A 12,044-nucleotide genomic window follows, 5' to 3' on the forward strand; every position below is an offset into this window, starting at 1 on the left:
CTGCTGGTTTACTCTTGTGAAACTCATTCAGAATTCAATAAGATCAGCAGGAAGCGCAAATGGAGCTCATGCATTTTAGCATCTGGCAGGTCCTGTAAATTACATATTTCTCTTACTTTTGTGCATATTATATTTATTGCAGTGACAAGAAATGTGCAGTCAGAGCGACGGCAATCCCAGTGCCTTGAGCATGTGATTGCTGTGGAATCTTGAAACGAATTGGCAGTCAGTTACAGGTCAAATTGCAAATCAGAACGCCGGCTTTGATTGGCAGGTCAATTAAAAACCTGGGAGAGATTGTGAAGCAGGCATGTTCGTAAAGACAGGATGCTGAAACATAAATTATTGCAAGATTTTTCAGAATCTGTCAGAAAGAGACACAAATACTGGACCTAGAATTGATCGTAATTCTAATTTAACAACTTTCAGCTTTTTCATAGTTGCCCCTTGTTTGGAACTAACCAATTATTTTCCATTTGTCTTCAATTACTTGTCCACGATCTGCTGCAGCTGTTGAAAGATGAAATCAAGGTTGTCTGAGCCAGGCCTGGTGTTTAGTCATGGAGAAAGAGTGGCCCAGTACTATAGTAAAGTTGCCTATGATTTGCAGTATTTAATAAGTGTTACAGAGACCTTTGCAGAAAACCAAAGTGGTAAAGTGATTCTGTGTTGACACGCAATATAGAAACGACTTCTGGTGTATCAGGAAGAAACCAAAGTTTGTTGGACGCAAACATAGAAACAGAGGCATTTCATTCAAATTAAATAATGGCTGGAATTCTCCGGCCGTTGCGATTCATTTTTCCCGCTGGCAGCGCATCCCCGCCTATGGGTTTCCCATTAGAACAGTACAGCACAGAACAGGCCCTTCGGCCCTCAATGTTGTGCCGAGCAATGATCACCCTATTCAAGCCCATGTATCCACCCTATACCAGTAACCCAACAACCCCCATTAACCTTATTTTTTAGGACACTAAGGGCAATTTAGCCTGGCCAATCCACCTAACCCGCACATCTTTGGACTGTGGGAGGAAACCGGAGCACCCGGAGGAAACCCACGCACACACGGGGAGGACGTGCAGACTCCGCACAGACAGTGACCCAGCCGGGAATCGAACCTGGGACCCTGGAGCTGTGAAGCATTTATGCTAACCACCATGCTACCGTGTTCCCCATTGACAGGGAACAGCGTGCCACCGAGAAACACAGGGCTAGGGGACTGGAGAATTCAGCCCAATAAGTCATTGAGCTTGAAATAATGTATATTTCCTGCAATGTGAACCTAGCCATATGGACTGAAAATTAAATAAGTGAAAAATAAAAATTATACGCATATGATTCATCACTTTACATTTGATAGCCACTTAAAGTCATTGCTAGTGCTCTAAGGTTATATACTAACATCCATCCAGTATCACAAGCATATGTTGGAGCAGCTACCTGTTTTTAATGAGCTCACCTTCAATTGGTTGATATTTTCAGTACCTTCACTGGAATATAATAGAGCTACTCTACAATAAAAAGTAATATTCCATGGGAAGTACAAGAAAATACAGATTTATTTTATTAAAACGAAAGGGTTTATTTAACCCATTAAACTTCCATTAAAATATTTACGACCTTCCCTATCATGGACTCTGCCTCACTTATAAATCTCATGCAGTCAAACTGCAGAAGTACTCCCTCTTCCAGTGCAATCAAATATCTACCCAGTCCCTGATCTTTACCGGATTGTGGTCGCTCCGAAAATCAAAATGCATTATTTCCTCAATAAGATTTACTTATTCCTGTCAATTGGCTTCATTACAATCCCTGTCCAGTTTAAACGTACCACTCTTCTTGTGACATAGCAGAGTGCCATGTGCACTGTGGAAATGTGTGTCCACATACACACAAGTCAATTTATGGTTGAGACAAATAATCCAATTGCTATTTGTTAATTTGTTCTCCCTTACATATTAACCATTTAAGTTTTGCCCTATAATGTACTCCAGATGCACTTACTCAATGTGACCTTTAAGGGGGGGGGGGGGGGGGGTGTCCAGGTTGCTGATTGTTCCATGGCTCCCACTATTTTACAGTAAGATTCCCTGACTGAATATGGGCTTGCAGCCAGTTTTATGTATCAGTTTTTGTTTTCAAAAACCCCTCCAGGGGGGGACTGCAACAAGACAATCCAGATGTTATTTTAACTCCCAACAGCAGGTATTTGATCCCAGGCAGCTGTGGATTCTACAACTACCTACTTGTCACGTCATTGAGCATTGCTTATACTAACAAACAGAAAGCATGTTCTTTTCGGCTCTATAACAGCATTTCTTGCGTTGTGATAGAGATCAGGCATAAGGATCACGGGAATGAAATTGACAGCACCGTGGGCCGGATAAAAATTCTGGGGATAACAGAGCATCATCATTAATCAGTTGCCCATTAAGCAGTTGTCCATTAATCAGTTGTCACCTCTAGAAGAGGCAATGGTGTAGAAGGGGGGTAGACTGCTGTCAATAAAAGCTGTAGCAGTAACAGAATGACTCATCATGAGAGACAGGATCATCCCATTTGAAGACATGATATCGGCCACGAATTGCAATAAACAGAATTCCATGAAGATCTTTTATCACAAAATAGGCAGCTTTGTAACCAGTCCCTTATTGCATTGAATTTATTTTGGTATTTAAAAGTACACATATACAGTGTGGCAACTCTGCTGATAAATATCATCATAAATCGGTCCTTACAGATCAGTTTCTAGTATGTTCCATCACCAATATATACCCATCCATAGGGTTCTTTCCTAGGCCATCACCAATAGCTAATCACCCATAAGTTTCCACTTGTGGCATCACTAATGGATGGTGGTTAGAATTTGCATTGGAGAACTGATCCTGTGCTGTATGTTTAGTGTGGATCTGTGTTGATCCAGAAATAAAACAACTGTCTACGCTGTTACTTTGAAGTTCCCCCTGGTTTTCTGTCTATGATATGGTGGAAAATCAGGAAAACCACAGAAATCCCAGGTCAAAGTCTCCATTTTAGGTTCAAAATAATTTGGTATTCACTCGTGGACTGTGGATATTGCAGGCAATGCCAACAGCTATTGTCCATGCCTAATTGTCCTTGAAAAGGTGGTGGTGAGTTGGCTTCTTGAACCACTGCAATCCTTGAGATGTAGGTGAACCTACACTGCTGGTCGGTGACCTCTGAGAGCTCCAAGGCAGATGGTAGTGGAGTGGGGTGGGGGGGTCCAGGTTGCAGATTGTTTCAGGGATGCCACTGTTTTACAGTGCAATTGTCCAACAGGACATAGACTTCCTAACAGCAGTGTGGATGTACCCACATCTCAAGGTCAACAGCAATTCAAGAAGCCAGCACATCATTCCATAAATGGCAACTTTATCTTTTTATCTTTATTAATGAGACCATTGGAGACAAAGATGTACTTTGTAATCTGCGTTAACCCTAAAAACTGCGTAATGTTAAACTAAGGCAGGGGAGATTAAAGGAGCATTGTATCAAACACCCAATTTGTTCATGTTTAATAAATATTTTTTCTTGTTGTTGAAACTAATCATTGATCACGGTCCTATGACTCTTTGCCACTACGTTTTATTAAAAAATGTAAACGTTTCAGTCTTTTGAGCCAGAGTTTCATTCTGGCATCTTCCCGTCTAGTTATAACATATCAACTGGGGTTATAACGTTGCAATTCTGCTCCTTCAACGATGCCAGGAAGAAACTTCTGGGAATTTGATGCAGAGATTAAGGAAGACAATAAATGTTGCAGTAAGATAGTGTCGATCTTGGAATTGATCGCCTTGCTCATGGGTAGTTTGATGATAGCATCAAAGGTTGGGAAATGCTCTTGAAGAAAACTTGGTGACTTTATGAAGTTTATTATATATATCACATGTAGTTCAGTACTGTGTACTGCTGGTGGAGTTCAGAGGCAGGGTGCCATTCAAATGGACCAATCTGCTTTGGATGGTGTTGAGCTTCTTGAATATTGTGGCTGCACTCATCCAGGTAACTGGTAAGTATTTCACCACACTCTAGGCTTGAACCTGGTACACAATGGAGAGGAATTGAGGGGTGAAGAGGACAGTCACTTACCTGAGCACTTGAAATGAAATGAAATGAAAATTGCTTATTGTCACAAGTAGGCTTCAAACAAAGTCACTGTGAAAAGCCCCTAGTCGCCACATTCCAGAGCCTGTTTGGGGAGGCTGGTACGGGAGTTGAACCGTGCTCCTGGCCTGCCTTGGTCTGTTTTCAAAGTCAGTGATTTAGCCCTGTGCTAAACCAGCCCCTATGTATGTGTTCATATGGCTCATCCAATATATATCTGATTAGTGATGGCCCACAGGTGAGGGTCTTAGTAAAAATATTTAAAGATTAGGTGTGATGTTTGACCTTTTCTGGCAGAGATGAGTGGTGCATATGTTAACAGGTCATTTACAATCCCAAACCTGCATGGTATTGAGTTCTTGCTGTCGGCTGCATCATATGTTATGTTATCATAGAATTTACAGTGCAGAGGTAGGTCTTTCGGCCCATCGAGCATGCACCAGCCATTGGAAAGAGCACCCTACTTAAGCCCACGCCGCCGCCCTATTCCCTGTAACCCAGTAATCCCACCTAACCTTTTGGACGCAAAGGGACAATTTATCATGGCCAATCCACCTAACCTGCACATCTTTGGATTGTGGGAGGAAACTGGAGCACCCGGAGGAAACCCACGTAGACACATGGAGGAAGTGCAAACTCCACACAGATAGTCACCCGAAGACGGAATTGAACCAGGGTCTGTGGAACTGTGAGGCAGCAGTGCTAACCACTGTTTCCCATGCCTTCCACATGAATGGCGATGAATCTATATTTATTTGCCTCTGAATATCTTACTTTCAGTACAACTTTGTGGCATCTGCAAAGTTACTGCAAATGCTTTAAATATTATTTATGAATATCATTTGCAGCAGACATTCTACAATGAATCCTCTGGTCACAGCTGTCTAATTAGCCCAACAAGCATTGATCGCAACTATTAATTTTCTGTCATTTAGTGAATTCATGTCTGAGTAATAGTTTCTCCCTTGTCAAAACAATGGGCGTAATTCCGTGACCCCCCATTACACTCGCTGCCAGGAGTTGCTGACTTGTGGCTCATTTAAATACCTGGATGCAGGATTCACCCGGCGCCCTGAGTCAGGGCAGTGTGGTGCCATGGCTCTCCCCTAGTACCTGGACACCTTGGCACTGTCAACCCAGAAGCCTGCTGATGCCACCTGGGCACCCTGGCAGTACCAGCCTGGCAATGCCAGGGTGCCTGGATGCCAGGTTGACATTGCCAGGGCCCTTGCCCAGGAGGCTGGGGCCTTTCCAGGTAGAGGTTATTGTGTAAGGGGGTCACAAAAATTGGGGGTGGTGGTCTGTGAGGTGAGGGGGGAGGATTGGGGCAGCCTTCGAAAATGGCAGCCTGAGCAGCGAGAAGCTTGCTGGCGAGCTGAAGCTCGGAAGCAGGAAATTCTGCTCAGCGTGGCCTCGGCGGAGAGAATCTCCCCGAGGCCACAAAATATAGCAAAGTGCCATTGGATGGCAGGGTGTTCGTCGGCACTTCAGCTGCTGAGAAAATCCCATTAAACACACCGCTCACGGGCTTTAACTGAAGTGAGTCCACTGAATCGCACCCGATAGTTTTATTTTTAGCTGTTTCTTTATTTAACAGAATATGAAGTGCCTTGAGCAACTCATGGTACATAACACTCATCACACGGCCATTATTGTTCAAAGAAATTAAAATTCCATAAAATTTTCGATTTCTGTTGGACTGAATCATAAGCCGTGATCATAATGAATGTTCTACTCCTGCTCCTATTTTCTATGTTTCTGTGAAATTATTTGCTTTACACTTTGAATAATTCTTTTCATAATAAACTTTAATATTTTTCCTAAACTGGATGTCAGTACAACAGACCAATAATGACCACGGTAGTGCTTTAACCTTTACTTCTAATCTAATTTCCTTAAGTACTCTCGAATATTCATTCGACCCTGTTGGTGTTTGAACATTGAAGCATTCTGGTTCTTAACCATAATTGATTTATAATACATTTACACGGTTGGATCTTCAAGTAGAAGAAAGGGGTGAAAACTGCTGTAAATATATTTAAATTTCTACTATAATATTATTTTTCTCAACATGGTGGGCCCACCTTCAGGTCCTATGAGCTTTTGATTGGTATGAAAGCAAATGCATATCGGAGACAATGGGCAGGATTTACCGAGAAACCCATTGCGTGTTTTGTGGAGGTGGGAAGTGGCCTGCCATTGGCTGGCAGTGGGACCTTCTGGTTCCGCCATTGTCAACGGGCTTTAATGTTGAATGCGCCCCTCGCCGCTGGGAAACCCATGGCAGGGGTGTGCTATCGGCAATATTGGAAGATCCCGCCAGCATGAACAGCCAGAAAATCTTGCCCAGAGAGAAAGGGCAGAGAGGAAATCCTGAGCCAGCAACTCACCTGAAACTCTACCATCTGTGGAACCTTTGATAATTGCAGCAGAACGTTCTTGGCACAGATTGGCATTGACGGTCAGCTGTGCACCCACCTAAACCCTACCAAGCACCCCAGATGAAAACATAGTCATCTTTGCCTCAAAGGATGAACAAAATTATTTTTCTTCCATTAGATAGCCTGTCTTCCCTTTAGATTCACTATCCCGGTTTATGGCATATTATGTAATCTTTCAGATACTTCTTTGTAAACTCTCAAACATCAATTATTGTCTCTGTAATCCACTGAAAATACCAAGCTACTTTGTACCTAGTACATGCACTTTCTGTTATGTCAAAATGTCAGCTGAAATGCTACAGGTTATATGACTCCATGAAAGTTGGTATTTTGTCTTTCAAACTGCATTATATTTCTAGTGTGTTGAGAGACACCTGCAGTGCATAGTACATCCAGTGTTTGAAACCCTGAAACCGGTGGCATAATCCTCCACCGGCTCCGTGTCATTGTTTTCTAGAAATTGGACAGTGTGTCATTTGTAGAAAAGATTTTTAAGTTTTCTTTCTTTATTTCAGATTAGTCGCATTCTGCGGAAGGGAGGACGCTTTATTTCCATCACATTTGCACAGCCTCATTTTCGGAAGCTGCTATATGCCAAAAGGGATTACAGCTGGTCCATCAAACATCAAACCTATGGAACTGACTTCCATTATCATTTCTATACCATGACCAAAGGAGAAATCCTATCTTCTGGTGATCGGGAACTAGAAGATAAATGTTCACAGAGAGCAGAGCCCAAGGCCACAGCTTATCTCCAAATCACTGAGGATGAAGACTACCTCAATAACATTGAATTTTAATTAGCAAATTAATTCCAGGAAAGGATGTGTACAAGCCAAAATGTAAGCAAATAAAGTATTATCAATGGGAAATTCACATTTGGTACATAGGCCGACGAAGACTAAGAAAAACTCTAGTTTCAGGAGCTCTGACCTGGCATAGCATAATGCAGAGGTTCTTAACCAAGGTGGGTGCAACCCCCTCGGATCTTCCAAAAATAATTATTGTGTAGAATATTGGATAGAATCCACTTGAGTCTCTCTCCCTTCCTATTCAATATTTACTGTACTATCAAAACTACATTTTGTGATTTTTGAAACACTCTGGGAAGTGGAACACAATGTTTGGGCCCACAGGCAATCAGAGTGAGTGAATGAGGAGGGAAGGTAGTCAATGGACAAGTAATGCGAGCTGGTGTATGTGCCCCTGGACTTGCACAGCTTCTCAGCCATTTGTTTCACCCTCACAGCTTGAACTCCAAGCCTTTCTTGTCTTTGATTATGTTTTTGCTGCTTTATTTTTCTCCTATCACCTTATCTGTAACAGTCTCCTTTTCATCCTGTGTTTTGATATGGTGATTTTATTTTTCTCCCCAATTCACTTTATTGTAAACAAAAAGGTCAAAACAAAATAACAATTAATGTTGGGAATGTTAGGAGGGTTTATTACTTTGGAATTGGGAATCAGGTGCTTCTATTGCTTTCTGGGTTACTTTTTAACATCTTCATAATATATTGCTATGGTGAGGGATATTGCATTATTAGAGATCCAGTATTATCTTTGTTCGGTACCCCATTCACCACCTTAAACATTCACTCCCTGCATCACCCACTGTGTGTCACATAAGATGCAGTGCAGCAACTCACCAAATATTCTGATCCAGCACCTTCCAAAACCGTGTCTTCTAAAAAAAACTAGATGGACAAGAGCAGCAGACCCATTGGAAGATCAGCACCTGCCCATTCCCCGCCAAGTCACAAACTATCCAGCCTTGGGACTAGATATCACTGTTCCTTCACTATCACTGAGTTTCCCTTCCTAACAGCATTGTGGGTGTACCTACACCACATAGACTGCAGTAGTTCAAGAAGGTGGTTCATCCCCTCCTCAAGGGCATTAGGAATGGTAATAAGTGCTAGCCTTGCCAGTCACGTTCACATCCCATGAACAAATAAAATAAATCTATAGACTGTATTTGAACTCATCCAAAATGGTAGCCTCTACCTTTCCCATACCGAGTTGCACTTATCCATCACCCGTCTTCAATAATTTTCATTGGCTCCTGTTTCTGAAACCCCAATTTTCTGTTTCAAATGGTGCGATTCTACCACCGCTGGGTGTGACTGGTCAATCGTGAGAGAGGCCCAAATTGAGCCTCGCGCCTGATGCAATACATCGCACGAGTCACCCAGTGCGTGGGAGTCAACGGCCACACCTGTAGACCTCACCCGGGTGCCATTTAGTACTGATCTACACAAAAGTGGACCAGGTGTAATGGGCACCTCAGGGGGTCTCGCAGGTCAGTGGAGACCCCGCGTGGTTGGGGACAGGGCAGGGTAATACCTGGTACCTTGGCACTGTCAGGATGACTGAGCAGCACTGCCAGGGTACCACACTGGCACTGCCAATGGGGGGGGGGGGGGAGGAGTGAGGGGTTCCCAGGGGCCTCAACAAGGTTTAGGAGATGGAGGGTGGGTCACTAAATCATGGGGCGGGGGGGGTTGCTGGGGCATTGGATGGGGCCTGAAAGGGGGCGTAGAGATTGGCCTTGCCATTCAAAATAGCACCTCGATCTGCGAGCTGCCTTTTCTGCTTTTCAACTGTGGCAATCGTGGGGAGAAGCTCCCGAGCCCAAAGAAAAGGCAAAGTGTTGTTGAGTAGCAGGGTGATTCTCAGTGTGCAGCCTCCTAGAAACATCCTGCCAAAAGCAGACTTAGATATTGGCTGCTGCATCGCACCCTCAGAAATTTTTTAGTTGATTAACGCCCAATGACTTCATTCCCCAACATACATTCTCGTCTCTGTTCCTTCCCCCCCAATCTCTCTAAATCGTGGGGAAAAGTGAGCTGGGATGCATAAGAGGCTGAGTTGTAGAAATACATAGCACTTGATAGATTGTAAAGCTGGAGAACGATACACAAATAAGAAAGAACAATAGCTCAAAAGGATTTAAATGCAAGAGACAAAATTTTCCAGCCATTCACTGGTGGCAGGATTTTCTGCTCCCGCTGACAGCGCACTTCCACCTGTGGGTTTCCCAGCAGCCTGGGGTGGCTTCAATGGGAATTTGCATTGATAGCAGCAGAAGCTGAGAACGGCAAACAGCCTCCTGCCGCCAACAAATATGAAGCTGGGAAACCAGAGAATCCCACTCAAGGATGAGAATTTTAAGTTTGCAGTGTTGGGAGATTGGCAGTCAATAAAGGCCAGAGCTAACAGAGTGATGGGTGAGTACAACATGATGTATGATAGGACAGAGCTGTCAACCAAAGTACCAGAAGACATTTCCAAAGGTCTGCCAAAGATGACTATAGAATGTGTACAATTCAAGTCTTGCAAAATCCACCGATACAGCTTTCGAATGCATTTTTAAATGCACACTTGAAAGTTATGAATGTTCGATTAACCAGTAACTGAACTTTGCCACTCAAGCAGATGCAAAAGGCTTGTAACTGTTACACATTACTACACCTAACCCAAAGTTCAATCTGATGTCCATGCCCACACATGAACCTAGTTTGAAACAGAATGTGCCAAGTTGTTCAGCCAAACTAGTCCATGTTAGTATTTATGCTTCACTCAAGGCTCCACCTCATCTAGCTATCAGCGTGACCCTCAATTCCCCTCTCCCTCATATGCTTAACTTGCTTCCACTTAAATTAATCTCTATGGTTCACCTCAACCACGCACTGTGCTGAGTTCTATATCCTCACCATTCTTTGGGTAAAGAAGTTTCTTCTGAATTATGCATTTCATTCCTTCTACTTTTCTCCACAAGTGGAAATACTCTCAAAATTTATCAGAGACTTTTTCAAGAAAAAAGAGATAGTTTTTCCCCAATCTTTATAAACTCGCAACACTGGTATCAACCTTGAAAATCTTGGGCTGGATTCTCCACACTCTGCTGAAATTGCGTCCGGCGCCGGGGTAGTATGCCGCGCTGCATATCCCCCACCTGCGGCCATTGCTTGAGGCTTGCCCCGCTACTCCCCACCTCCGACCAGCCAAAGACTCGACGGTGTATTTCTAACATGGTCCCAGCCGTTCGGGAAACTCGCGAGGCGGCTGCATACTTAGTCCGCGGCCACCATGGTCGGGGGCGGGCCGATCGGAGGGCAGGGGGCCTCATACAGGACCGAGATATTTTTAAGTGGGCGGTCCGTGTCAGTCGCGTGGCCAATCGGGAGCACTATTTCCATGGTCCTGCTCCACGGTCTGAATCAGCCATGGAGCACGGCGAGGCCGCCGCCGTGCGCATGCGCGGCCTCTGACCTGGAGTGCGGGGTCTGTATCTGCAGCTGGAGCTGGGAGCTTCACGACGGCTCCCTACTAGCCCCCTACAGGGCTGTGAATCTGTGGCCTTTAGATGCCAGTTTTTCGGGCGTAAAAGGCCACAGTTTTCAGGACAGCGTGGGGACATAGTTCCTGAAACGGAGAATCCAGCCCCTTATTTTTCACCCTCTCCAAGTGCCTCATATACTTTTTTTTAAATATGGTAATGAGAACTGTAAACATTATTTCAAGTTCGATCTAACCAAGGTGCAATATACATTTAGTACGACTTCTCAGTTCTATCCGTCTAGAAATACATTTTAGTGCCTAATTTGTCTTTTTATGGCCTTATTAGCCTGTGTTGCTACTCTTAGTGATTGATGTATTTGTGCTCTCAGAACTTTTTTCTTCTCTATTCCATTAAAATTTTTACTTTTCAAGTAATGTGTGACCCCATTATTTTTCTTGCCACAATGTAAAACCAATGTAATACTAAGATGTCTTGAAACGCATTTGCTGATTAAATTCCCATTCTGCAAATTTATTCATGTTTTCACGTAATGTGTTACACAGTTCATTCCCCCACAAATTTGATTTTGTCCACCAGTTTGGTGTTTTTGATTCCAACGGGTAAATGTTAACATAAATATGACCAACTGTGACTCCAGCACTGATTTATGGGAGATTGCGTCCCCCTTTCTGCCACCCGGAATAGCCACCCTTTTCCTCTTGCAGCTATCCATTCTGTTACTTGTACCCCGATTCTGCATGCCCTGTCTTTATTCATTAGTCTTTTATGTCACCTTATCAAAGATGTTTTAAAAATCTAACTAAATTGGTACCTATTCAAAGAATTCAATTTCATTTTGAAATCCATACTGATTATTGATTTTTGGTTCTATGCGCTTTTCTATTTTCTCTTTTAGTAGGGATTCCAATGGTTCTTCCTAATTATAGATTTAACTTTAGTTATCCACCGTACTCTGGCACTTGACCTTTTTTAACTAATTATTAAATATGCATCAGCACAAGAGTATATCTGTTATCTCTTCCCTAGATTCTTCTAAAATACACAAACACAATCTATCTGGCCCAGGAGTTTTATTCTCTGAGTTTGATTAGTTTATTTAATACCTCCTTTTTTATTTTGAATCTGAGTTATGTGATTTCTAATCTCATTTACCAATTTTAATCTCTACCTGAAGA

General features: G+C 43.1%; 1 protein-coding gene across 3 annotated transcripts in view; it reads left to right on the top strand.

Annotated features, from left to right (window-relative positions):
• ece2a (endothelin converting enzyme 2a) overlaps window positions 1–7,564 on the top strand; it is a 390,038-nt gene extending 382,474 nt beyond the window's left edge. For all 3 annotated transcript variants that reach the window (XM_038816913.1, XM_038816915.1, XM_038816914.1), the window contains exon 3: window positions 7,082–7,564. In XM_038816913.1, coding sequence (XP_038672841.1) covers window positions 7,082–7,366 — 285 coding nt within the window. In that variant the 3' untranslated portion in view covers window positions 7,367–7,564. The remainder of the gene's footprint in view (window positions 1–7,081) is intronic.
• Window positions 7,565–12,044: the final 4,480 nt, after the last annotated feature.

This window comes from Scyliorhinus canicula, chromosome 13 (genome assembly GCF_902713615.1).
Source record: "Scyliorhinus canicula chromosome 13, sScyCan1.1, whole genome shotgun sequence".
NCBI classification, from domain to species: domain Eukaryota; kingdom Metazoa; phylum Chordata; class Chondrichthyes; order Carcharhiniformes; family Scyliorhinidae; genus Scyliorhinus; species Scyliorhinus canicula.